Source organism: Delphinus delphis, chromosome 14 (genome assembly GCF_949987515.2).
Source record: "Delphinus delphis chromosome 14, mDelDel1.2, whole genome shotgun sequence".
In the NCBI taxonomy this organism is placed as follows: domain Eukaryota; kingdom Metazoa; phylum Chordata; class Mammalia; order Artiodactyla; family Delphinidae; genus Delphinus; species Delphinus delphis.
Genome location: NC_082696.1, coordinates 42,454,682 through 42,482,633, shown reverse-complemented (window position 1 = coordinate 42,482,633; position 27,952 = coordinate 42,454,682). Strand labels below are relative to the sequence as shown.

The window sequence follows — 27,952 nt, the reverse complement described above, 5'->3', positions numbered from 1 at the left end:
GCGGGGCTGCCGAGGCAAGAGGAAGATGGCGGCGGGGGCGCGGTGAGGTGTTGGCAGTAGAAAGGGGTTCGGGTGCGGGGGGCGGGAGAACGCGGAGAGATGGCCCGCGCCGGCTGCAGGGCCGGATGAGAAGCGGTCGCGCCGCGGGTGTAGGAGAGAGGAGGGCGCCCGGGCGCCACGAGAGTATGACGGGGCTGTATGAGCTGGTGTGGCGGGTGCTGCACGCTCTGCTCTGCCTGCACCGCACGCTCACCTCCTGGCTCCGTGTTCGGTTCGGCACCTGGAACTGGATCTGGCGGCGCTGCTGTCGGGCCGCCTCCGCCGCGGTCCTAGCGCCGCTCGGCTTCACGCTCCCCAAGCTCCTGGCTGTCGGCAGGAACGGCAGGAACCGCCGTCACCACCGGCATCCGCGCGGGGGGCCGACCCCGGTCGCCGCCCACCCGCGGCTACGCTGGCGCGCGGACGGCCGTTCCCTGGAGAAGCTGCCTGTGCACATGGGCCTGGTGATCACCGAGGAGGAGCAGGAGCCCAGCTTCTCGGACATCGCAAGCCTCGTGGTGTGGTGTATGGCCGTGGGCATTTCTTACATTAGTGTCTACGACCACCAAGGTGAGACCGGGAGCGGGTAGGGGGCCCGGGGCGTCTCCGGCCGCGGGTACCGCGCATCGGGCAGGTGGACCCGGGGCGCGTCGCTCGGCACAGCCATCCCGGCTCCGCGAGTTACCTCGTCCGGAGGCCCTTAAGTGCAAATTATGGTGCTGGCGCTTTCGAGGAAGGGAGATAGGCTTAATTGGACACCAACTAAGTTCCTGAATTCGGTTCAGTCGCCTTCTACATATTTAAAAATATTTCTTATTCGTTATAATGTCCCACTAAGGTGGATGATGTTTCTGTACCCTTGTTTCACAAATGAGGGAGCTGAGATAACAACATTCATTGATTTGTCCAAAGTTAGAGAGGTAGTAATAGGAGGATTAAAATTTTAGCCAGTCTGTGCTTTTCCACAGATTTACCTTTTTGTTATACCGCAGTGGTTCTTCAGAGAGGCTCAAGGCACTGTTCTTAAGTCACCGCAGGCTGTGGAGGATTTATGCGTAAGCTAAGTGGTTGGGGACAGGTGGCATTTGAAGTGGGTTTATGAAGAGTACGTGAGAGACTGGATAGACAGAAAGGAAAGTGGTCACCGTCTGTCTTCGGAGGTCTGGGTTGTTGTGCGATCCTTGATCCTCAGGGGCCAACACAGTACTTGTCCTCCCATAAGTTTTGATTGAGGAAATTTTCACTGTAGGGAATTTTTGTAGGTACAAGACTTCAACATTGTTCGCGTAGCTACAAACCTAAAGCACAGTGCTGGGCATATTCCTTGGATTTTTACATTGAATTTCATGGATTCTCAGGCTTGTGGGGTGGAGGGTAGACACACTCACATGAGTGGCATGGGTAGCAACAAATGTTGGGAGTTAGTAACTGCTGTGAGAAGGGGGAAGAGAAATTCTCATTGGAGAAACTTGAGAAGTTCCTCCAGAGGAAATGGCGTTTAAGCCGGATGTTGAAGAATGAATAGATCAGGTTGGGGAAGGCTCTAAATGTCATGTTTGGGTTTCAGTCAAATCCTGAAAGCCATGGTATTTCCTTAAAGGTAAGAATGATTTAGGAGTATTGGTATGAAGGAAAGAAAACTAGTGTCTTAGGCTCTGTTCAGTACCTTAAATTACTGGTATGCTCACAGAAGCTACAAATTGATTTTTAATCTTTAAGTCTTTGTTAGGCAGGTTTAAGTGTGACATTTTGTCAGAAAGGTTAGGTTGAGGTCAGACAGCACCTCTTGCAGGCTATTAGAGTAATCTTTGGTTGACTGATTGCCTTCCTTGCAGCCAGCAAGGAGTATGGTGACTCATAGCCTGTCATCATCAAATGAAAATTTACCCTGAAAGGTAAAGTTTAATATACTCAGGGGCTGACATGTTATGGAGCTTGCCAGAACAATAGAAATCATAAGACTGTTATAAGGCGATGCACTCTTTGCTTAAGCAACGCAACAGAAACGTTGGGGGAAAAAAGTAAGTGAAGCAGAAACGGAAATTAATTAAAGCTGTTGAGCTATGTGGTGAATTCACTTTAAGTGAGTCACTTATATCCAGGGGATTCTTTTAAAGCAAGTACCTTTACCTTCTAGTAGAGAAGGAAAATGAATAGCTGAATAGTTTAAATTGGTGGCTGCGTACGAACGCAGATTATAATATTGCCACACTTCCTTGTTCTGGCAATTCCTGTTCTTAAGTTGCTGATGTGATTCAGAAATAGCCTGTGTCATATTCGCTAAAAGAAAAATGATTGGTAGTGAAAAGGAAGAAGTCAAGCTAAGCAAAAGGAGTTTTACGGAGCATTTTCAGTGCATGGACTCAAGAGCATTTTGTGTCTACTGTAAAAGCAATTTCAATAAGGGATAAAGGTTAATTTCATTGTTTGAAATAAGAGGCTTTCAATTTACTCATCCTTGGTTTTGACTGATTGATTCATTCATTTAACAGGTGACAGATTGCGTGTGTGTTAAGTACCAGATACTGTTCTAGGCATGAGAGTGCCCCAGTGAAAAAAACAGACAAAAATTCCTACACTCATAGAACTTACATTTTAGTGGAAGTCTGACAAATATTATAAATGAGTAAAATGTATTAGATCATAAAAGCAAAGAGGAAAAATAAAGCAGGGGACGTGGAGAGGAATGTTGAAAGTCAGTGGTGGAGTAGGGGGTGCGATTTTAAATAGAGTGGCCAAAGAAAGCCCCCGTGACTTTTGAGTAGACCTGAAAGAGGTGAGCGATCAAGCCATGTGGATATGTGAGAAAAATTATTCCTTTTTCAGGGGAACTGTAAATACTTAAGCTATATTCAGTTTTCCCAAACTTTCACTTAAACCTATTTCTATGTAAATATTTAACTGATTTTAAAAATCCTATTGACATACTCTTAAACGTCAATTTATTGAGTACCTACTGGGATACAAAGAAGTACAAGAAATTGTCTCAAAGAGTTTATACTCAAGTTAGGGATAGTTACTAAAAATTAATGCAAGCTAATATATAAATGCTAGTGAATGGAAGAGACTTTAAGGAGAAAAAAAGAGAAAAATCCCTGAGGAGCAAGGTAACCTCCATATGTCCATAGGAGGTGACATCTGAGATTGGCCTTGCAAAAATAGGTAGAATTTGGATTAGCATAATCAGTACAGTGTTCTTTGTGTGTGCCTGTGTGTGACAGAGAGAAAGAGAGAGAGAATGGGGAATTCCCCATTGGCAGCATTCCCATTAGAGTAGATTGAACAACAGCATCGAGCAGTGTGTTGGGATCAGTAAATATAATAGGTAAGTTTATGTAATGAAAGGTTGAGAAATGAGGTAGGATGAAGGCTTGGCCACCTGTTCTGGTTATCTGTAGCTTTGTAGTCTACTCTAAAGCATAGTGTTTTAAAACAATTTATGAGTTGACTCGGTTCAGGTGGACAGTTCTTCCTTGGGGTTAGTTCTACTCATAAGGCTACAGTCAGGTAGTAGCTGGGACATAAAGGTTTCTTATCATACATTTAGTGCCTGGTTTGTGATGGATGGAATAGATGAGGACAGGTTGGTCATCTGTCTTCACATGGCTAGCTTAAGTTTCCTCATTTAATAGTGGCCTTGGAGTAGTCATACTTCTTTTATAGGCGTTCCCAAAGAATTAGCCAAAGGCCAAAGCTGCATGACTTCTTATGACCTAGCTTAGGAGATCATACAGTGTTACTTCTGGTGTATTCTCTTGGTCTGAGAAGTCACAGGTCTGCCCCAAATCACGAAAATGGAGCGGTAGACTTTACCTCTCGATGAGAAGATGGCTTGTGCAGCAGGAGTCGGGGCTGGGGCTGGTGGCAGCCATCTTGGAGACGAGCTACTGTAGCACCTTCCATTTTCCCCTGTCTTGTACCCCTTAACCTCCCAAATTTGTATTTAAATCAGTGTTCATTCTAATTATAGTTGGATTTAGATTATATTTAATTCTTAGACTAAAAAAAATCCACTGATATTTACCTTGGTTTGACTCTGCCAACAGACTGATATTTTCATCTACCTGCACTCTTTCCTGATTATCATCAAGAATTTCTGCAAGTAATAATTTCATCTGTCAGAAATTGGAGTTGTTTTCTCAGGTATTTCTTGAGCTCAGAATTCTAGAAGGGAGATTTGGCTATTTTGTCTACATTATTATAATTTAAGACCATAATGGGGCTGGTACAAAAATTGGAGTTTGGGGCTTTTGGTGCTGTAGCCTCAGGGGTGTTATGCTTGCTTGGGTTCACTTGAAGTACACCTAGATCCAAGTTACCTACAGATACATTATTATCTTCAGTGATGGAACCTGTTCATGTTGCTCAGCTGTATTGGTGCCATGCTGAGAACCTTGCTGTAGGGCAGTAGTTTTCAAAACGTTGTCTGTGGACCATCCGTGAATGAGTCATTGGGGGTGTTTATAAAAAATACAAATTCAGCACAGTTATTGATCAGACCAAATTAGGGGAGTGGGACCTGAGCATCTCTATTTTTATTAAGCTACTTATATGATACATTTGCACATTGAAGTTTGACCCTAACACAAATGAAAGGATACCCTACTACTTGTATTACATCAAATTATTCATTCATCCTTCATGTTCCTTTTCATAAGTGAAGATAATCTTGGGTGGGTCTCAATATTAATTATTACTTAAGTCTATTACTTTTTTATTTCTATTTTATTTTATTTTTTAGTTAATTTTTATTGGAGTATAGTTGATTTATAATGTGTTAGTTTCTGCTCTACAGCAAAGGGAATCTGTTATACATATACATATATCCACTCTTTTTCAGATTCTTTTCTCATATAAGTCATTACAGAGTACTGAGTAGAGTTCCCTGTGCTATACAATATGTCCTTATTATTTATTTTATATGTAGTAGTGTGTATATGTCAATCCCAATCTCCTAATTTATCCCTCCCCCACCCTTCCCCCCACCGGTAACCATAAGTTTGTTTTCTACATCTGTGACTTTATTTCTGTTTTGTAAATAAGTTCATTTGTACCATTTTTGTAGATTCCACATATAAGCAATCATATGATATTTGTTTTTCTCTGACTGACTTCACTCAGTTTGACAATCTCTAGATCCATCCATGTTGCTGCAAATGGCATTATTTCATTCTTTTTAAATGGCTGAGCAATATTCCATTGTATATATGTACTATATCTTCTTTATCCATTCTTCTGTCCATGGACATTTAGGTTGCTTCCATGTCTTGGCTGTTGTAAATAGTGCTGCAGTTAATTATTACTTAATATTACTGTAAATTGGAGTGATCCAGAATAAGGCGTTGCCTTCTATGTGAGAATTCAGCAACAAAACAAACCTTTTGTGTTGCTCTTTTTAGTGTTATTTCCGTAGTTGTAAATCTATACTAGGTATCGTAGGAAATGGTTTTTGGATTCAGATTTCTTACACAAGAATTTAAAAGATCTGCCCTGTGTACTCCCAGCCTTCTCAACATATTTCTCACTATTTTATGTCCCTTTTGCTGCATCTATGATTAGGTTACTTGATGTTCCCTCCTTCTGGAGTGTCCTCTTCTCCTTTTCTTGGCAAATGGCTATCTAGCTGTCAAAAGGCTATCATTGATCCTTTTAAGTCTATCCAAACTATCACCTCTTAGGTAGTCTCTCTCGGCTATTCCATTCCTAATCTTGCTCTGTCATTGAATCTCCTTAAATATCGTACATCTTTAAAGGTACTTCCATTCTCCATTTTGTGAAGTAGTAGTCGTATGTATATGTGCCCGAACTTTCTTACTAGATTGTAAGCTTTGCAGATGCTAGCTGTCCTTCTCATTGTTGCTTCACCTACAGATTGTAGCTTGGTGTTTGCATGTAATGAGTAGGTCAGTATATATTCCTTGAATTGGAAGAAGGGGCTGCATTTCTTGTAGATAAGAATGATGAACTGAGTTGTAATTTGTTTCCCAACACCAGTACCCAGAAGCCTTAATTAAAGTAGTGGGGGGAAATGAACATAGTTTGCCCTAGTTTACTTATTTGGCACACTGACACAGATGCTGTTGGGAAATATAATTTTATCAAGTATTGTTCTCCTTACGCTGAAATACAGAGTTGCCAGAAGTGTTGAAAGTCTAAATATAAATGTGATTAGATTTGATATACAGACAATACAAACTAGAGTACTTGTCTTCCCTCATGTGGAAACTCATGTAAGGGAACATTCTATTTCTAATCTTCACCTTTGTATAGTACATTTCAAAAATATACAGAATTTCACATTTATCTTAACATCCTGGGATGTCCTCTTCCCTTTTTCTACCAAAGGGCTATCTACCTGTCAAAAGCTATCAATAGATCCTTGTACATCATTCTCACTATTACCTGCTAAGTAGCCTCTCTTGACTGTTCCATCCCCAGTTTTGCTTTGTCTTTGAAAAGCGCTGTCCTGCTTTTGAACTGACCTCATTCTCTGAGTACCTTTCTATTTAACCATACTGGATTTATGTATGAAAATAAACCTTTCCTTAATAGTAATAATTACTCTTTGTTGCACTTTTACTATGCACTAGATGCTATGCAAAGAAGTGAATTAAATCCTTAGCACTTTTAGCAGTCAAGACACTGAGACTTAGAAAACCAAGATCCCATATATAGGAAGGGGCAGATCTAGAATTTGAATCAGATTTTATTCCAAAGCTTTGGTACTTAAGCATTATGCTGTACTGACTTCCACTGAGAAGAGAATGTAACCACAGTACAGTCATGTTAGTACTCTTTCTGATTATGTTGTGTCATCTTAAAGTCTTGGTAAAGTGGGTACTTATCTAGAGGTAGTAGAAATAATTTGTTAAAGATATTTAAAGGTAAATAGAATTTTCTTCATACTACTAATATAAACATTCATCCTTTGAGTCGTAGGACACACTTGACTTTTTTAATCAACTAAATTTAATTTTATGGAGCTCCTGCTCTGTATTGAACTGTTTCCTTGTCAGGTGAGCAGAGTCTGGGAAGACATTCTCATTTTAAAAATGTGCAGTCAGAGGCTGAGAAAGCCCACTTGGCTAGTTTATTTTAAACATCTCTCCTGCTAAAGAACTGGGACTTAAAATTTAGCTAGCGCTCGTTCCGGTATGCTGTGCCACCATCACGCATATCTTTCTTGGTACAACATGCTCATTCCAGTATAATTGTTATTCTATGAGGTATCCTGGGGCTCTCTCTCTCTCTCTCTCTCTTTTTAAATTTATGTATTTTATTTATTTATTTTTGGCTGCATTGTGTCTTCGTTGTTGCGCGCGGTCTTTCTCTAGTTGCGGTGAGCGGGGGCGGGGCTACTCTTCCGTTGCGGTTTGCGGGCTTCTCATTGCGGTGGCTTCTCTTGTTACGGAGCACAGGCTCTAGACAGGCGGGCTTCAGTAGCTGTGGCTCATGGGCTCTAGAGCGCAGGCTCAGTAGTTGTGGTGCACGGGCTTAGTTGCTCCGTGGCATGTGGGATCTTCCCAGACCAGGGCTCAAACCCGTGTCCCTTCCATTGGCAGGTGGATTCTTAATCACTGCATCACCAGGGAAGCCCTCCTGGGGCTCTCTCTTGAAATAAAATTGTTTAATGGCTTGTAAGATTTATTTTGTTATGACTACTTCAGTCATGTAAAATTTTATTGGTAGATTTTTTTTTTAATTATTGTTCCATATGTTTTTTTCTCTGAAGGTTGACTCTGATAGTGTTATAATTGGATTGTTAGAGAATTAAATGAGGGTAACTACCATTACTTACTTAGGTGTTTTGTTTAAAAGAAGAAAGGTAGACTATTTCGAAGGATGGGCGTTTATTTGCAAAAAAGTATTACTTTAGTTCCTTAGCTGGTGAGATGCTTTGTAACCAGAGAGATTGCGTCAATGTTTATCTCGCTTTTCTTCCCTTCCTTTCCCTTGTTCTTATAAACACTTGCTAGATATTTCTTTAAAAATCTGTTTCTATAGAAGGGAAGGAATAATCACATAAAAGTTCAAATTTCAGATCTAAAAGAAATACTAAACGTGTATTTTGAAAGTCTCATTTTCTATAATTGATTATTCAGTTCATGTAAATTTTAGAAGAAGCAGTATTTAAGGGATACAGGTAAGATTTGCTGATTGAGTACTTGTTTAATTAAACTCTTGGTTCCCTTAATTCGAAAAAACTATTACATCATGGCGTTATTACCCAGTTAATGTGTACATAGTTGATTGTTAGGGTAGACTGAATGTTGAAACTTGTAAGTAATTCTAAAATGTAATTTTAACTATTAAAGACCTCAATAAGGTCTTTATATCCCGAACAGTATATAACCTGATTGGTGGATAGGACATACTTAATTCCACTCTCTTTGAAATATTTTCTCTCCTGGCTTCCATGACATCATGTGTGGTTGGATTTCTTCCTATCTTGCTGACTGTTCCTTCTGAGCCTTATGTCTGGCTTGTTTTCTCCACTTCTAAAAGTTGAGATGTCCTAGGATTTTGTGCTGTATGTGTGCCCTTGTCTTTCTGATGTTCACCCTATCTCCTAGATCAGGGGTCAGAAAACTTTTTCTTAAAGGGCCAGCTAGTAAATATTTTAGACTTAGTGGGCTGTATGGTCCCTGTCACAAATACTCATCTTTGCCAGTATAGTCAGAAAGTGGCCATAAACGAATGGTGTGACTCTGTTCCAATGCTCACACTCAGGTTTGAATCTCCAGTCCTTATCTCTCCTATAATTCCAGGCTCCTTTATCTCACCCTACCTAACATCTCCACTTTGATTTCTTTAGGCATCTCAAATGCTTAACATGTCCAAAACAGTACTCTTGAATTTCCCCCCTAAACCTGCCTTGCTCAGCTTTTTTCCAATCTCAGAAAATACCTTCCAACCAACTGCTCAAGCTAAAAATTTAGATGTGAGTCTTCTACATCATGTTCTACCTCTAATCTTGATCTTCTAGAATATATCCCAAATTTGCCACTTGTTTTGGTTCTTCATTGTAGTCGTCCAAGTTTGAGTTTTCATTATTTTTCACATGGATTAATGCTGTAGTAGCCTCTTAATTTATCTTCAGTTCTGTTCTGACCCCTGTATAATCCATTCTTCACCCACCAGCAAAGTGATCTTTTTTGGTAATACTATTCAAACTCTGAATAAAACCTTCCAACGGCCTCCCATTGTACTTGGAATGTTTTCTGAATTCAGACCTTTATTGTTAAATAATGCAATTGTTAAAACAATCATGAGACTACCACCAAAGAAGGATACATGTTATACAAGTGAAAAAAGCAGGATACAAAATTGCATGGTCATATATGCCAAGATTACACATGCATGTGGACAAAGGCTAGGAAATGTTAAAAACCAGAAATAATTGTATTATGATGGTAAGATTAAGGGACATTCAATTTATTAGGAAGGATGGTTAGGGGACATATCCTTATTGTCTAAACTTTGAACATCATACTAGAATTAGAAAAGGATATTTCTTAGGATATAAAAAGAAATCTACATTTGGTATAGTTAGTGTTTATCAAAAACACCAAAAACATTATTGTCTTTCTGAGGTCCACCTTTCCTAACATAATATTTTATTCTTTCATGGAAATTGTAGGTTTTTCTGGGTGTGTGCATGTGTGTGTTTTAAAAAATTTCGGCTCTTTCATGTAGCTTTTCTATATATGTTTCCAGTTAGCTAACGTGGGAAATTGAGATATAGTTGTAGAGCAACAAGCATAATGTAAAATTCTTTGTCATTATTGCAAAAACTTATTTTATATTCCCAAGTCATTCTTAAAGAATTCAAATATCTGTTAACCTTGTGACTTCTTAAAAGCCTTTTTAAAAAGAGCTCTAGTCTTAGTTTTTTTCAAAACATTCTGCTCATTTGTAAAGGGGTCAGCTTTATTTATTTTATGAAGTTTAACTTTTGGGGGAGGGAAATTCAAAATTTAATAGTAAGGTGGATTTAGCATTGGTTATCAGCATTAGAAATAGTTACTGAACTGAATAATTAGAAGCCAGGAGACCTGGATTTCAGTCCAAAGTCTTAGACTCTTGACCAAGGACAATTGCTTGACCTTTCTGGGTCTATTTCCTCATCTGTAAAAGGATGGGATAAAATAATTCTTGCAGTTCATTATTATATAACTCTGTAAAATACAGGTTTCTGAAAAATTTGAGTATTTGCTAATGTTTTTCCCTTAGATTAGTTATTTCTAAATGAATACAGTCTCAACTTCCTTTTGCATAAAATGACTTTTGTTATAGTTTCTTTACTTTTATTGATATTACATCATTTTGGCTTTAGTTTAGATTCTGTGAAGGCAAACAAGATGAATTATGATATGAGAAAAAGACTCTTCCAAATATCAATTTATTATGATATCGCCAGAGGAGTTGCCTGTCTCAGTCAAAGGCATTCTTATAACTTGTTGCATTTCTTGTGATGTGAAGTGTGTATGTGTAGACTTTGAATCCTGAAGAAAATTATAAGCTGAGAATATTGCTTATGGGAAATAAGATAAGTACCATAGAGTATAATCAGATTTCTGGATGGGGGTCAAGCTGTGAGGTATCAGGAATTATTTTGCTGGCAATCTATCTTATTTATGCATTTCGCACTTCTCAGAAGCTATACTTTTTAATTTCATGTCTTCATCCAAAGCAGCCAAGACAAAGGTTCAGTTTAAAATAACTTCATGGAGGTCTTCTTTGTAGAAGGTACTTTGTGCCTCTAATATTTTTTCTTTTTAACAGAATTTCTGCCTGTATGCAATGAGGAAGTGTCTCCTTTTATTGTGAGAGTTTCCTGGAAATTTCTTAAAAATTCCATTCAGTGACATGTCCTTTTAGGTTTTGTTGTTGTTAGGTGGCACTCTGTGCACTGATAATTCAGTTTATTAAGTAAACGTTGAACTCCTGCTATGTGGAAGGTGCCTTAGGGGGAAAGAAATGGGTAAGACCCAAGTGCACAAGTAAGACTACAGTACAGTGGGGTTGGGGAGAGTTAAGCTGTAACTAATAAAAAGTAGAATATTGGTTTGTTAAGGAGTTTGAGCAAAATGTGGGTATTTGGAGGGAGTGAGGTAAGTCAGAAGAGAAATTGAGCCTGGCTCAATCTGGCTGGGGGACTCAAAGTTTTCTTGAGGGTAAATGACATTTCAGCTGGCCTGTGAAGAATTAGAATTTTATAGGTGTGGGGCTGGGGAGGTAACAAAGGATGAAGGTTGGAGTCACTCCAGGTGTTTGGGGGGCAGTATAAGGCAATCTAATTGCCTTATACTGGGGATAGAGTACTGTAGAGAAATTGGAAGCTTCCGTTATTTCATAAACATACATTATTTCTACCTACCGAGTATGGAAGCGTAGGATGGAATGTTAATGCTGATCTGAGCAGTTTGTTCTTGATACATTAAGCATTTTGGGAGCCATTGAAGATAATAAAGTTGGAATGTGCGAGGATTACAGATGTAGCCTAGGAAGGTCAATCTGGTACTTAGTCTAGTGATCCATGCTAGAAGGGGCAGGAAGGCCCATTAGAAGGTGGTTCTAATATTACAAAGAAGACTATTGCTTGAAACAGTGGGGACAATGGACAAAAGGAAATGGGTACAGGGAAACATTGCTGTAGAAGAGTAAAGGGCTTAGCATCTTAATAGGGCATTGGGGGTGGTGGTGATAATGCTAGAGCGTAAGGAGGATGCCTGGTTGACTGAGCAGGTAGTGATGTCTTTATTATAAATAGAACAACAAGAATAAGGGCTAAGTTTGTTTGTTTGTTGGGGGGGGGTACGCGGGCCTCTCACTGTTGTGGCCTCTCCCGTTGCGGAGCACAGGCTCCGGACACGCAGGCTTAGCGGCCATGGCTCACGGGCCCAGCCACTTTGCGGCATATGGGATCTTTCCGAAACTGGGCACGAACCCGTGTCCCCTGCATCGGCAGGCGGACTCTCAACCACTGCGCCACCAGGGAAGCCCAAGTTTTTTGTTTTTAAACAAAAATATAAACAGCTTTACAGCAGTTATGATTTTAAATCACCTATTGTCCCATCAACCTTACATATTTACTGTTCTCATATTGCCTGTTCTGTTTTAGGCCTTATCCCTAAGTGCATATAAGTTTCACGCTTACAGTACTGTTTCTTTTTTTTAACCTGATGTAATATAAGTGTTTGAGAGCTAGCTTTAAAAGATAAGCTGCCAAGTTTTAGATTTGTTCATTTTCAGATGCTTACAGAACTTCAAGGTAAGATTAGATGTTTGAATGAACTGAAAATGTTAGGAACAAAATGCTGATCCTGTTTTTACTTAAAATTTTAATATTTTGTTCATCATGGATGTTTTGCATTAATTTTAATTTTTAAAGACAGTTATGTAAATAACTTTACACCAAGTTATTATTAATCTTAATTACTGGTTTTTTTTGTAAACTACCCTCCACCCCTTCCCCCCAGTTTTGTCTTATTCATATTACCCTGGTCCTGACGCTGAGTGGTATTAAAGTCCCATGAGTGACTAGAACCAGAGAGGGAGGAGCACATGGACACGAAGAGGGCTGAAGTAGGAACTCTGAGGAGTAATCTCCATTTAGAGGGAAAGAGGAAAAGGATTCAGTGCAGAGTGAGAAGCGGCCATTCAAGGAGCAGATTGGGAGTTGATCCAAGGGAAGATACTCACACGAGCTGGGATGAGGATAGGATTTTGAGAAGGAAACAGGTCTCTGACCTGTCATGGTCTTGCTACCAACATTTATTTGTTGAGTGTCTGTTCTGTGCTTGGCCCTGTGCTAGCCTCAGGGCCCTGTGTTTGTAAGCAAAACAGTAAGAGCCCTACCCACTTGGTGCTTATATGACCTCTTTTGAACACCCTTTCCTCATGTCTCTTAATCACTTTTACAATAACCCCACTTAAATATTCTGTCATCACCTGTCTAAAACTAAACTTGTCTTTTCCTTCAAACCAGTTCTCTTTGTAGAATTTCCCTTCTTTTTAAAAATGTTATCATTTTCTGTTATCCAGGATTAAAGTCACAGAATTTTCTCTGTGCACCTCTAATCAAGTCATATTCTTTATTCTCTCAACTCGTCTTTTGTAGTGAATCCTTTTCCACAGCTTTATCAAATTATGTGTGGAATATTGCAGTAGTCTGCTGCCAGGCTTTCTCTATCACCAACAACCGAACTGTCACCAGGTTGGTTTTCCTAAAGATAAAGATTTCCACACATTTCCACAGGAAATGAGTGGTTACCTATTGGGTAGGCAAAATGAATAAAAATTAGGCCTATTCCCTTGCCCCTTTTCTCAAATCATTTGTACCAGCAGCATTTGTCTGCCTTTTGAGCATTCAGTGCTTTTTTTCTTAAGCATCTTCCCCATCTAACTATCCTCTCCATTTTCTTCACTTTAACTTTCTGAGCTCAGCTCAGCTGAAGTCTTGCTTGTTTGTTTACAAAGTGTTTCCCTACCGAAGAGACTGCTTTCATCCTTGAACTGCTATTACACATATTCAACCAAGTTGCCACTATACAGCGTATTCAGCAGATTCTGTGCTATTTTATGTATATACTTATTATGTTCTCTCTCACAGTTAATCTTTGAACCGTTTTAAAGACAGGACTGAGAATACAGAGAAGGAACACTTTTAAAGATCAAAAAGGCAATGGCCACTAGAAAGCTGGCCTCTCTGAAAATAGCCAAATTGTTTTTAATTAGAGCTCTCTGTATTAGTTTTACACTAAATATATGTCACATAGTTCCTTCATCTTTCTCAGTGATATGATAGTCATTATAGTTTTAATTTTTCTGTGCATGGTTGGAGGATCAGAAACAATTTTATGTAATATATTTTCATGCTTTGTTTGAATTTACTAAATTTTGCTTTCTGTACTTTTGTCTATTCTCTGCTTTTTACATAATTCATATTATTTCTTCTTACCATAAGAACAAATGAATCAAATTGAGGTGATAGTATTGTGTGCACAGAGTAAATCTGTAGGGGAATTACATTAGGCTGGGAGAGAGGAAGATAGAAGCTTTGGATCACTGCTGCAGTTTATAAGTTCTCTGACAAGTCTCTTAATGGTCTTACTGAGACCTGGGCATCCGTTTCTTAATCTGTAAATAAAGGTGTCAAGTAAATGGTCTCTTAAAATTTCTTTCTAGGTCTAAATTTCTCTCATATTCATATTGACACAGAGTTGTTACCCCTGTCCTTTTTTTTGACTTTAGCCCAAAGCCAGACTCTTGTAATAACAGAGTTTTGTTGTCATGTTTTCCTTTTAGATTCTAGTTTAGGATTAGTCATCAGTGATTCACTTGGAAATTGTTCAGTTCTGGATCCAGTGTTGTTTTCACAACAAGCATCCGTTAATCATCGAAGAGGATAAATTAACCTAGTTGGGATTCCCTTTTTTCTCTTTTTAAGGTATTTTCAAAAGAAATAATTCCAGATTGATGGATGAAATTTTAAAACAACAGCAGGAACTCCTGGGCTTAGATTGTTCCAAATACTCACCAGAGTTTGCAAATAGTAATGACAAAGATGATCAAGGTAAGTGTGAGTGTAAAATTGAATATCTAACATATGCAGATATGTTTTGTGTTTCAAGGCAGATTCTGTTACTCATTCATTTACTTATTAATTTTGCCCTGTTAGTCTTTATTATCACCATCTTTAATCACCAGAGTTAGACTTTTCATTCTTCATCTTGTTAAAAGATAATATTCAGAAAAAGATAAAATCATGACTCATGGATATTAAAAAATAAACACATGTTAAAGATTTTATTTAACTCAAACAACCAGGAACCAGGTAGATTTTACAGCCAATTCAAAGAGAATCCAAAGAATGGAGATATTTATAGATCAGAAATATTGAAATAAATATGTGAATAGAGGTAAAACTTGTTTTTCAATGGGATTAGAATGAACATAATTGAACCTCTACCAGGCAAAGAATTGCATAAACAAGAATTGGGCATTGGGACTTCACTGGTGGTGCAGTGGTTAAGAATCTGCCTGCCAACGCAGGGGGACATGGGTTCGAGCCCTGGTCCGGGAAGATTGCATGTGCTGCGGAGCAGCTAAGCCCGGTGTGCTACAGCTCCTGAAGCCCCTGCGGCTAGAGCCCGTGCTCCACAACAAGAGAAGCCACCGCAATGAGAAGCCCACCTAGTGCAATGAAGAGTAGCCCCCGCTCGCCGCAACTGGAGAAAGCCCACGCACAGCAACGAAGACCCAACACAGCCAAAAATAAATATATAAATTAATTAATTAAAAAAAGAAAAAAAAGAATTGGGCATTGCTGTCAGTTACCTAGAATCCTATAAATTGTAAAACAGCTCCACAGAATCAGAATTTGATAAGGTGGATGTGTGTGCTACAGACAATGTTGAAGCACATTTTTTTCCTATAGTCTTCATTTTTGTCTTCTGCGTTATTGCTGACTGTACTAGAATTGTAGATGGCGTTTTGAGTAGGAAATTGTAAGTTACCCTGTAATTAAAATTTCTGTTTTCTAGAGGATTTATTCACAGATACAAGGTCATTCTGAGCACTTTGAAAAGAAGGCTGTATGTAAATATATACACAAATGTTATATATTGGTTCTTTCAGAGGAGAGTAGCCAGGTATGTTTTAATATTGAAATTGAAGGGCTTAAAAGATTCTTGTTTACTATAAGAACTGTACTTTTATTTTAGTCTGAACTTAATATTTCTTAATATCATAGGTTGTAGACCCATGATAAACAAAAATGTACATAGTCCTTAAGTTATTTTGAAATATATCTGGAAGAGGGTATTTTTAAAAATATCTTGTTTTTTTTCCTCCAGTTTTAAATTGCCAATCGGCAGTGAAGGTGCTGTCCCCAGAAGATGGAAAAGCAGATATTGTGAGAGCTGCTCAAGACTTCTGCCAGTTAGTAGCTCAGCAGCAAAAGAAATGCACAGATTTGGATGTAGATATGTTAGACAGTTTACTTAGTAAGTCATATATGTTTGTTCTTAGTTTTGTCCCACAAGGGTACAATATGAAGGAGACTATCTAAGTTCCATTTTATTGTTGTTGTCATTATACTTGTTATGTTTCTGAAGTTTAGAGACACACATGTGAAAATAGTTTTGAGATAATGAAATTTGTATTCCCCTGACTTGCATGAGGAATTATTGGTAAAGGAGAGGATCGATCTAAAAGGATTTGGGGGGAAGTGATGAATATTCTTAAAAATAGGTCTTCTGCTTCTGCCTCCCTCTTTTAAAATTTATTTTGATTTATTTTTTTCCAGTTTTATTGAGATATAATTGACATACAGTGTTCCTCATTCTTTTTAGTTTGAACTCTCTTGAATATTAAGTTTGAACTTAATAGCTATTTAGGAAACAATCCCAAGAATATTATACTGCTATCATCCGTGACTCCTTTTATAGTATTCTTTCTCTTATGTTATACCAACTTTACCACTATATTTGTCACGTTATACCAAGTGTAACATATTTTATCTGTTTTTCTTCAATTGTTTATAAAAGCCTTTAGTTTGCTTATTCTCTCTAAAGTTCCCTAGGAACTTTTTGCCTTAACTTTATGGTTTTTTTTGCTTATTAGCATTATCCTTGATCCTTTTGAAGAAAGGCAATATTTCTAACAAATTCATGTCTGTTGATAGCTTCTATAGCCATACAATTTCAGACATATTTTTTATTCATTCACATAGATTCTCCATTTACCTTACTTATTAATCATCCATTTTCTAATTCTCAGTCATTTATTTAACCCTCAGTTCTTTGTTTCTTCTGTTTTGACATGTCCATTACAGAGCACAGTCCCTCTCTGGCCTCTTGATCTCACTAACTCCCTACTTTCATTGACTATTCACTTCTTACCCTACTTTCCTATTCTCTGCTCTGTCATTGCCTAACTATCGAGGCTGAATGAATAGGCTTCAAGTAAACCATTGTAGGAGTTCTCGAGGCAGAGGTTACTGGGGTGTTGACTGTTTCCTGGATCCTATAAGTCCCCAACCAGAGAGTAGTTTTGAGGATGTCCTAAAAGTGATGCAGGGACCAAAGGTAATCCTTCAGATAGCCTTTGGAGACCATGTATTGACTGCAGGGGTTTTAGACCCATGATAAACGAAAATGTACATAATCCTGAAGTTAACTCATTAATCTGACAGAAGCAAACCCTCTGAATATTGTCGCCCCCAAGAGTTCCCTTGTGACTGCAGTTAATCTCCACTCTTATTGCCAATATGAAGCAACTGCTTTGTTTTCTTCTAGAATTTTTATAGCTTTAGCTATTATATTTAAGTCTAATCCATTTTAACTTAATTTTTGTGAATGATGTGAGGTAAGGGATACCAGTTATTTATCCACCACCACTTGTTGAAAAGACTGTGTTTTCCCCCTTTAATTACTGTGGCTCCTTTATTGAAAATCAGTTTTTCATGAATCTGTGAGTTTTTTCCTGGACTTTCTATTCTATTCCATTGGTCTATATGTCTGTCCTTAAAATGCTGCAGTGTCTTGATTACTATAGCCTACCGTAATAAACTATGAAATTCAAGTAGTGTAAATCTTTCAACTTTGATTTTCTTTTTCAAAGTTTTAGCTATTCAGGGTCCTTTACATCTTCATATACATTTTAAGATGAGTTTGTCAATTTAAAAAAACAAACTCTGTTTTAATAGGGATTGAGTTGAATCTGTAGCTCAATTTGGAGAGAATTGCCATCTTCACAATCTTCACTATGTTCATCTTCCAATCCATGAACATAGTATATCTCTCCATTTATTTGGGTCCTAATTTTCCTCATAACAATGTTTTATAATTTCAGGGTATAGAGTTCTACTTTTTTCAGTTTATTCCTAAGACTTTTATTCTTTTTGATGCTACTGTTAATGAGATTTTTTCTTAACTTTATTTTCAGATTGTTTGTTGATAATATATGGAAATACAGGTTGGTTTTTTTTAATACTGATTTTGTATCCTGCTTTGCTGAAATTTCACTTAGTAGTTCTAGTAGTTGTTTTTGTAGAGTCTTAGAATTTTCTAAATACAGGATTATATTGTCTATAAATACAGGTGACTACTGCTGTCTCTGCTCAGTTTTTCTATTTTTAATTTTATTCTTTAGTCTGGCATTCTGTGTCTGCATAGTTTAATGTGTCAGACAGTGGTTTGCACACTGGTTGTGCTCAAACACCTTAAATTTGTAAGGCTTCCAAGATCTTTGTGTGATGTTGGAGGGTGCATTCAAGTCAGTTCTCAGGTCTCCTTGGCTGTTACCTTTCACTGGACTTTCTTGCCACCCTGTCCTGCTTGCCCTCCTTCTTCCCTTGCATGTGGTATTTTCCTAGTCAGCCTGGATATATGGAGAGCTTAAATGAACCAGTGTTTCCAGCATCTCCCTGTTAAATTTCTATCCATTGTTCTGCTTGCCCTAATGGGGGGCTACAACCTCGGGGTAACAAAGCTGTGGGTTTTCCTTTTGAGTCCATAGGTTTTCACCATTGCTCCCTCCCTCCTGCCCACAACCTCCAAATTGAGTCCATATATTTTGGCTACAAGCAGCAAATCTGCTAGCTTTTGCTGTCAGTCCCCTGCTGGTAAAACTACTGTTTCCTTCAGTTGATGGAGATAGAGACATGGGGGTTAGGGGCATTCCCAGGCAGGAAGACCAAAAGACCTACAGTTCTTACCTGAAGCTCTAGCTGGTGTTTTGTTTTTTTAAAGAATAGTCATCTGCTCTGGTTAATATCCAGTGCTCTTAAGTGATTGGTTTTGTCCAGTTTAATACATGTTATTTTTGGAGAGGATTCGTCACCCTCTTCACACCACTATTAGCCAGAAGTACCTTCTTGCCTTTTCTTTTTGTGTGTGTGTACTAAAGAGGATTTGCTTTTTTAGCAGGAAGAAGAGTATGTGTTCTACTTAGTCTATTCACTCTGCCACATAGACTTTTAAAGAGACTTTGTTGTGGAAATAATTCTTTATTACTGCTGAAGGGACCTGTCTAATCCAGTCCCCTTATTTAACAAATGAGGAACTAAGCCCTGGAGAGACTGTGTGACCAGAAAGTTAGTGGCTGAACTGAGGTTATTAGAAGCTGTTAAAACCTGAGTCTCTTGGATTAAAGCATCTTTTCTGTTATACCAGTGATTCTTTATTTTAAGATTTACTTTACTTTATTTTTAAGCAGTTGAAATATTTCTATCTCATTTTTCTCTCAAGCCAGATCTCATATGGAAACCAGTCTGTGAAGCAAAAAATGGCCAGAACTTGGTTGATGCAGGTGTACAGTCTCCTTTTCCCCTCCCAGGGAGCTTGGGCTCTGGGGAATACTGAGAACATTTGTACTATATAGCTAGAAGTTGGTCTTTCTGGAGTTGGTCTTGCTCTGTAAAATCAGAGCATGGGGAAGGAAGGAGAGTAGATAACTTTTTAAGTTGCTTTTCATCTCTGAAGTTACTTAGTTCTGTGGCCAGAATAAGTATTAAGTCCTTAAAGCAGTGAGGGTCCCAGGATGCGAAGAGAACACTTAAGTTGAGTCTTGAAAGATAGATGGGATTTGGGGGCTACTTGTAGGGTTTAGGATGGGAGTTGTGTTACGTCTCCTTATCAGGTAATCAATCCAGTTAAATGGCCTTTAGAGAAAACTTCCACATTTGGAAATAACATAGATATAAAAGTAGATGTTGGGCCATGGAATAGGGGTATGGAAACATACAAATGAAGCTTCTGAAGAGAACAGATACGTAAAGCATAAGAAACCAATTTGATGAACAGATTTTGCCATTGGTCGTTTTTTGGTGAGCAATGTGTATTAAGTTCATGTGTCTTTTTATCTTTCCAAGGTTCAAATGGTTTCCCTGATCCTGATTTAGTATTGAAGTTTGGTCCTGTGGACAGCACACTAGGCTTTCTTCCCTGGCACATCAGGTTGACTGAGATTGTGTAAGTAATTAAAAGTGTACTGACTTTGGTTCGATCCAGCAAGAGTTTCTTGAACCCAGCACCGTGCTAGATGTGGTGGGAATTCCCAAAGAATTATAATACTGGACCCTTTCCCTCAGGTATTTGACAGTATCAGTGGTGAAATAAAAACCTGTATCAATGATTCAGACACAAGAGAGCATGTGGTTGTGCAAATGTTTGGTATTGAAACTAATCATCGTAGGAGATCAGGAGTGAGAGAGAAAGCTGTGGGCCAGAGTTGTTGATTCCACAGAAAAGATGTGACTTGATCCAGGGTATATAAAATGGGTAGAATTTTTGTAATTAAAGAAAAGGTGGGAAGTGTAGGGGGTGAGCAAGGGGGAAAAAAAAGAAAGGCTGGGGGGAGGGGCAGGGCGTGAACATCGCCTTTGAAAGAAATAGGGAGCTGGCCACACCAACGCAGAGAATTAGTGTTAGATAGCAGTATAAGGTGAAATCAAATTGTTTGGGGGTGTTGACATTGGGAATGCTTTAAATATCAGCATAAGGAATGTGTATAATTGTTTAGAGAGGCAGTAGGAAATTGATGAGCCTGTGGGTAATGTGGGAATGATGATTCTGGAAGATTTGTTGGGCAGCTATGTACTAGAGTAGATTGGGTTTGGGCAAGGGTGAGGTAAAAAGACAAGTGATGAGGCCATGCCTATAATTTATGGGAGAATACACTGATGAGAATGTAACTGCTTATTTGGCAAACTTTTTGTATAAAGGGCCAGAGGGTAAATATTTTAGGCCTTGTGGGCTATATAGTCTCTTGGAACTGCTCTTCTCTGTTGCCACTAAACACTTGCTAGTATAGCTAAACAAGCATGGACAGTATGTCCACAAATGTGTGTGACTGTGTTCTAATAAAACCTTGTTTACAAGAAACAGGTGGCAGGCTCCTGGGCTGTAATTGCAGACCCCTGATTTAAAATAAAGGAGAGACTTAGGACCCTTAGAATATATTTAAATTCTGGGTCTTAGGAGGAATATACTACAAATTTTCTTTCTCATGAGAACTAATTACCAAGTATACTTGCAGGCCTAGCACTTTACTATCAATAATTGCAGTAAAAACTAGAGTAGAAATGAAATGATTCCTAAGTTCTTAAGCCTAAGTGACTGGGTGAATTATGGTGTTATTGAGACAAATGGGAAAGTCAAGGGACCATTGATTTTGAAGGGAAGATGTTGAATTCAGGAATAAGAAAATTTTGAGGCCAGAGTCTGTTTAGATGGAAATACTTAAGAGAGCAGATGAAGATGTCGAATTGATGCTTGGATGAGAAGTCAAGGCTAAGGATGGATCTTTGGGAGTTGTCAGTACCTAGGAAGTAGAAGTAGTTGAACCTGTGAGAATAGAGGACTTCCCTAATGTGTTCATAGAAGAGAACAGTACCAAGGGGTCCTGTATGAAATGCTTCAAGCTGGGGGCAGGAGGGAGACGAAAAGAACACATAGCATGTTAGGGTCAGAGAGGGCTGTAGGTCATCCGGTACTGCCCTCCTCATTTCATAGGCCAGGAAAATGGGGAAGAGACATTACTCAAGCTTGTAATAAAGTGGAATTAGAACCCAAATCTCCAAACTCTGGGTTTCTTTATGGTGATATGTGTTTCTCTTATCTCTTCCTCCCCCCACCCCAGGGGGTTTCCCAAGTCATTTCAGGTGCCTTTCAGGTGGGCTTTAAGAAAGGTAGCAGTGATATTTTGTGAGGTTGGGAGTGGTTTGGTAGGAAGAGTATGTCTTAGAACATAGATCTTGGTTTGAGTCTTGGCTATGCAGCTTGTTAACATGACTTTGGAAAGCTATTGAAACTTCTCTGTATTTGTAAAATGGGCATTTTAATCCAGAGTTGAGGATTTAAATCTGATCATGGGCATCAGATCCTGGCACCTAACAGGCTTTCCCACAGATCTTTGTACATATGTCTCTTATAGCTGTATAATGTTATTTTGAGGTTTTCTCTCTGTTTGTCTACCGTCCACCAGACTGTAAGCATTGTGATGACAGGAAAAGTGTCTTGATCACAATGTAGAGAAGACTGGAGCCCTGATGGGACAGACCAGGAAATAACAAGACTGCTTCTGAGTCACTGAGGGGTGGTGACACTAAGTGCTTCTTGAGGAGTGATAGGAGATGAGGCTGTTGATAAAGGGCATAAAATGAAGACAACCTAGGAAAGTGGGTAGTTTGAAGACATTGGAAGCAAGCTTTTAGCAAAAAGAAAGTCGTTAACATTTGTCCTTGAGAATATCATTTCAGTAGAGTGAATAAGGTAAAAGATTGATAGCAGAGATTATTAAGAGATAAGGAAATGGAGGGAAACAGGAGGCTTATTTCAGAATTCTTAGCAGTAAGAGGAAGGATAAAGATTATCTGTCAGTTATATCTCAGTAAACCTGGCAAGGGAAGAAAAGGAAGGATAATGAAAACATAGCTGAAGAGAACCACAGGGTCAGGCAGGAGTTCATTATGGTAGGTTTGTTTAGTCCTTTTCTTATGTTCATGTGACTGAAGAATTCTTAATGTGAGTCTTATAATCTGACTAGATCTTGGCTCTGATTCTGTTTGAAATGTCCAAAACATCAAAGTAAAGCTGTATAAATTTGAGATTTTTTTTAATGTTAATTACTGAAAATTATTTTAAGTCTTTAAAATACTTAAGGGGAAACCCTCTGGCTGTGTATTCACTTTGTCTTAAAAGTGCTTGTCTTCACATTGTAGTTGCCCCCTTGAGCAATCGAAAATTGTGGAGATAAATATTGTTCATTTATTGGTTGCTCACCACATGGCTTCAGTAATCATCATGTGGGGATGCTGTGTTGCTCTGCCAGCATTCAGCCTGACTTTTGTAAACTGTTCAAGTAACACTGGCTTTACTCTGACAAAGCCGAGTTCTTGAAGTAAATTTGAGTGAGATCTTTTATAAATAGCTCTCCAGTTTTGCATTAATCTGGACTTATGCTTTAATAGGTTCTGAATCTCTCTAGCACTACACTGTGCCTTCATCTTGGAGGATAAAAGAATATTCCAAAGTATAAAAGTGTCAGAATTGAAAATGGGCTAACATTCCAATGAATTCATTGTAAGTTATGTCTCTTAGTAATTTTCACTTTATCCTTAGAATTAGAAATATAATGTAAACCAACAAGGACCTACTGTATATATAGCACAGGGGACTCTACCTGATAGTCTGTGATAACCTATATGAGAAAAGTATCTAAAAAAGAATGACTGGGCTTCCCTGGTGGCGCAGTGGTTGAGAGTCCGCCTGCCGATGCAGGGGACACGGGTTCGTGCCCGGTCCGGGAAGATCCCACATGCCGCGGAGTGGCTGGGCCCGTGAGCCATGGCCGCTGAGCCTGCGCGTCCAGAGCCTGTGGTCCGCAACGGGAGAGGCCACAACAGTGAGAGGCCCGCATAACACACACACATACACACACAAAAAAAGACTATATGTATATGTTTAACTGAATCACGTTGCGATATACCTGAAACTAACACAACACTGTAAATGAACTATACTCCAATAAAACTAAAATACTTTTTAAAAATCCCTTTAAAATCTCAAAAACAAATAAAAGAAACATAATGTATAAATTTTTTGTTCAAATGCTCCATAGATCTGTGTGAGCAAAGGATAAGTCTTATCATCCTAAGTAGATTGCCTTCAGAAAGGCTGAAGTCCGGTGCAGCGTTTATGGTACTTTGCCACTTTTGTTCTTGCTTTAATCTTTTGTAGACTCACCTACCAGTTTTAATAAATTTAAATAAATTTTATCAGCAGAATCTTGCCTTGTGTTCTTTAAAAGTAGTATAGAAATTCATGGTTTAGACACAAGGTTTTTCAAAGGAGGGAGACGAGATCTATCAGATGACATTTATGTCTTAGATGCCTGGTGGTGCAAGATTGTTAGGGAGCCTCAAAAATAAAAATTAGAAACTTGGAAATAAAAAAACGTTCTGAATCTCCATCTCTCTACAATTTGCTTTTCTCTTCTTGTGAAAGGAGGGATTATATTTTATTTGAACTGTTTCACAGTGAGTTTAACAATCATTTAGTAGAAATAGTTTGATGTACTCTAGGCTTATAATTTACTTTCTTCTGTCCTTAATCTTTTTGGTCATTACCCGTCTGGCTCCCCCTCCAAATTACAGCACATCATCTAATTGCTTCTTTTCTCCTTTTATTTTTTTTTCAGCTCTTTGCCTTCCCACCTGAACATCAGTTATGAGGACTTTTTCTCTGCCCTTTGTCAATATGCAGCCTGTGAACAGCGTCTGGGAAAATAGTGATCCCTGGTTGTGTAATTTGATTTCAGGCTTTTGGAGAAAAGGACTCAAGTGACTCTGATGTTTACAAAGCACCTATGAAACCCTGTACACACCTAGTTCATAATCCTCATAATTTATCAACAAACACAAAAAAGTGTCTTACTTGAGAGTAAGAGTACATGTGAGTGAGTGAGTGTGTGTGTGAGTGTGTGTGTGTGTGCGTGTGTGGAAATAAACTTATAAATGGGGGAAGTATTGGAGGGGGATATATGTGGACTTGCACCTTTGAGCAAATAGCAGCGATGTTTTAGGAGCTGAAATTTCAGATTTACAGGCTTCAGCCCCAACTACTTCCCTTTTTTGTGGGGAGAGAAAGGGGTGGTTAAAGCTGTTTTGTTGTTGTTTTGGGGGGGGAGGGGAATAACTTTTGTTCATTCTTTCCAAGTGACCAAACTTTAATTTTTAAGAATAGTATATTGACGTATTAAATGGAAGCATTCTGAGTTTGAGGGATCTCCAGAGGAATGGAGTTCTGTGTTGTTCACATGTTAAAAGTTTGCTCACCTTTGGAGCAGAGGGAATACCTATTTTCAGACATCCGTCCATTTTCATCTCTTCGTTATTGTCAGTGTGACTTGAAAATGTCGCTCTGTTGTCTGTGTTCTGGGTTGTGAAGATCACTTGAAAAAGAACTCTTACAACATTGAAATGCAGAATTAAAAAAATTTTAAATATTGTATGAGGCAGTCATAAAAGGTGAAAAGGTTGTAATCTTAAAAGTAAAGGTGAAACTTTCCTGAATAAGGAAAGAAAGTTTTGATCTCCTTTTCTGTTTGGTGGGCAGTGGGCTAGATAGTACCCAAAGCTGGTTTAAAAAATTTCCATTAACTGTGTTTATTTAAATAAGCATTTGAGGGAAATTACCGAGGCAGCTCTTTTCCTCAAAAGTAACCTGTTCCTCTTTGGAATAGCACATTTAGGACCATGTTAGTACCCAGGATTTTTACTTAATAAATCCTGACGGTGACTTTGCGTAAAAATATGATCTTTAAGTAAGATTGAGGCCTGTGTAGGTAATAAAACATTACCAAAGTCTACAAAAGTAATTTAATTTTGCATGTTCTCTTTCATGGCAGAGAACAGCACTGGTTCTGTTCCTTTTTAAATGAAGAAATGATTTTTTGATAGGTGTTTAGTTTTTCTTCCCTCACTGCTGATACTCGGACAGAAACCATTATTCTTTATATTTGATGGGCTGTTTTCAGAAGAATCTTATTAACAAGTGCACAATAGTTATCCAAAATTGTATGTTTAGAAGGGAGTAGTTTAAAAACTAGGTCTCAGAGTCTGAAAAATAGCAAAGAAGACTGGATTTGGAAAGCAAGGTCTGGAATTGCTTGCCAAATTCTGAGGCTACGAAGAATAAATGTTTTGACTTTGGATTCCAAAACCCCATTTATGATTTTAAAAAACACTTGAAATAAAATGATATAAACTAAATTTTGGTTCAGTGATATTACTTTGCACATTGTAGTTCTTTTGTACATTGTGAGACTTTTTTTTTAAGTCTTAATTTATTGCTAAAAGCTTTGTGTGATGCTACAGCATATCTCTAAATTTTACCAGAGAATTTTTTATTTCTGTTCCCCTGTACTGTCATGCATGTTCTATTGAGGCTTTTTGGCCTTAGTTGAAGACTGAATTTATGCCTTTTATAAACATGTGTCTTTTTTAAACATTCTGGAATATATATGGTTTTAATGAATTAAATTTAATGGGCCCGATTGAAGTGAAGGGATTTAATAATATTTGTTAAAATGAAGTCAGGCAAATAAATTATCCACTGCAATATAGCCAAAGCCACTAAAGGTTTAATAGTTGAGTCTTTGTATTTTTATTTCTTCTTATATTTCACAGCAGTGTAGTGTTACACATTACAGTAAATCTGTAACCTGTGACCTGAGTCTGTTATAGTCCTAAGTAGGAAGAGACCCTTAAAACAAGTTGCTGAGGATTCTGATTTCAGATATAGGCATTCCAGATCCTTCCCATGAGTTTAACTGTTAGTACAGTCTCCACAATTTGAATGACATCAGTCATTCTGTAATTCCTGCCCAAATCATCTACTAGTTATGCATTATCAGCAGTCCCTTTGCACTCCCAAGAAGAACTGATAAAAACTTTAAAGAATCGTGTTGTTTGTCTTGATGTGTTTTGAAGAATATTGTCTTTAAATTGTTTCTTCTTGACACTGCCCACAATGGAAAAATTATCAAATTAAACCTACCTTATGGATGGCAGCTTGGAGCTTAGCAAGAGGTTGGAGGGTTTGAATTCCATTCCCAAATTCTGGTTGTGTTTTGTTTCTTAACACTGATTACTGTTAGAAGGTTTGAAAGCTGGTTTTGATGTGAATAGCAAATTCTGGTATATTGTGACTAAGGCTTAATAATGCCTGTCTTAAGAGAAGAATGTGTTATAATGTTAATGAACAGTGCCAAATACACTGTACACATCTACAATTTAATCTTTGAATGTATGTTACTTGATTAGTTCCCTCTTTCTGTGTGATGGTACCATGCATAGAGTCAAATCCTTGTGATGTTTTGTATGGCTGTAGACTTCGGCAACATGTAAATAATGTGTAAAGCAAGTTTTTATGATTAAGGAATCAAATTTATTGAATTTTACTATTGAAAGTTGAAATGACATGTATGAACAAAAACAATAAAAGAATATACACTTTTCATGGACTATAGTATTATGTGAATGCTACATTCTAAATATGTAGGGACTGCAAAAATGTAATGAGAAACTCATATGACAAGATAACAATACTATTTTTTTGGATGGTAAGTTCTTGATTGAAGTATATTCTCATTTTTACCAGATTAAACATTTGGAATCGTAAAATGTTATTTGCTTTTTGCCAGGTAACAGTGAGGTAAAATTCAGCTTAGCCATTGGTAAAATTGTCAAAATTCCACAGTAATTAAAATCTGAACAGTTTTTTACTGAATATGGAATGCCAAGTTGAAAATGTATATGTGTACTCTTTTAAAAAGGAATTTGACGTTCTCGTTAAACCAGGAAATAGAAGGGTAAGAGCTATGGTTTGTCTTACGTTGCATAGAGTATTCACTTTCTAACTCGAGGATCTAATTATAAGATAGCTGGCTTTTTATGCATAATTTCTATCTGAAATTGTTTCTCAAAGGTCACCTTTTAACTTTAGTTAATAGGAAATGCCTTTAACAAAAGTTAGTGTAGGAAAAGTTCAAGACAGTTTGAAATAAAACCCAGGAAACAAGAATACGGCCAGAATCCTAGTCGATAGGACATAAACTGTGATAAAATTGGTGGAAAAGGGAAGTGCAAAAAATTTGCTTGCGACTTGAATAAAAAATACACATTCATTCTAAAAAAAAAAAAAAATTAGAGAATTCAGAGAAGCAGATGTAAAGGAAAATAACTTCTAATACCATCGCTCATTGATTACATTTTTGGTGACAATCCTAGAACTTTTTTGTATTTATATTTTAAAACGTGGATCCTACTGTAACAGGTTTAATAAAGAGATTCTTTTTAAACTACAAACCATAAATTGAGTCTTGCATTCTATTTTGTATTTGG

General features: G+C 38.0%; 1 protein-coding gene across 1 annotated transcript; it reads left to right on the top strand.

Annotated features, from left to right (window-relative positions):
- The first annotated feature begins 76 nt into the window (after positions 1-76).
- NUS1 (NUS1 dehydrodolichyl diphosphate synthase subunit) lies at positions 77-27,904 on the top strand. The gene is made up of 5 exons (XM_060030039.1): positions 77-609; positions 14,492-14,617; positions 15,900-16,049; positions 19,919-20,018; positions 24,247-27,904. Exons 1-5 carry the CDS (start codon positions 126-128, stop codon positions 24,335-24,337), a joined length of 951 nt encoding a protein of 316 aa, XP_059886022.1. The 5' UTR covers positions 77-125; the 3' UTR covers positions 24,338-27,904.
- The last annotated feature ends 48 nt before the right edge of the window (positions 27,905-27,952 follow it).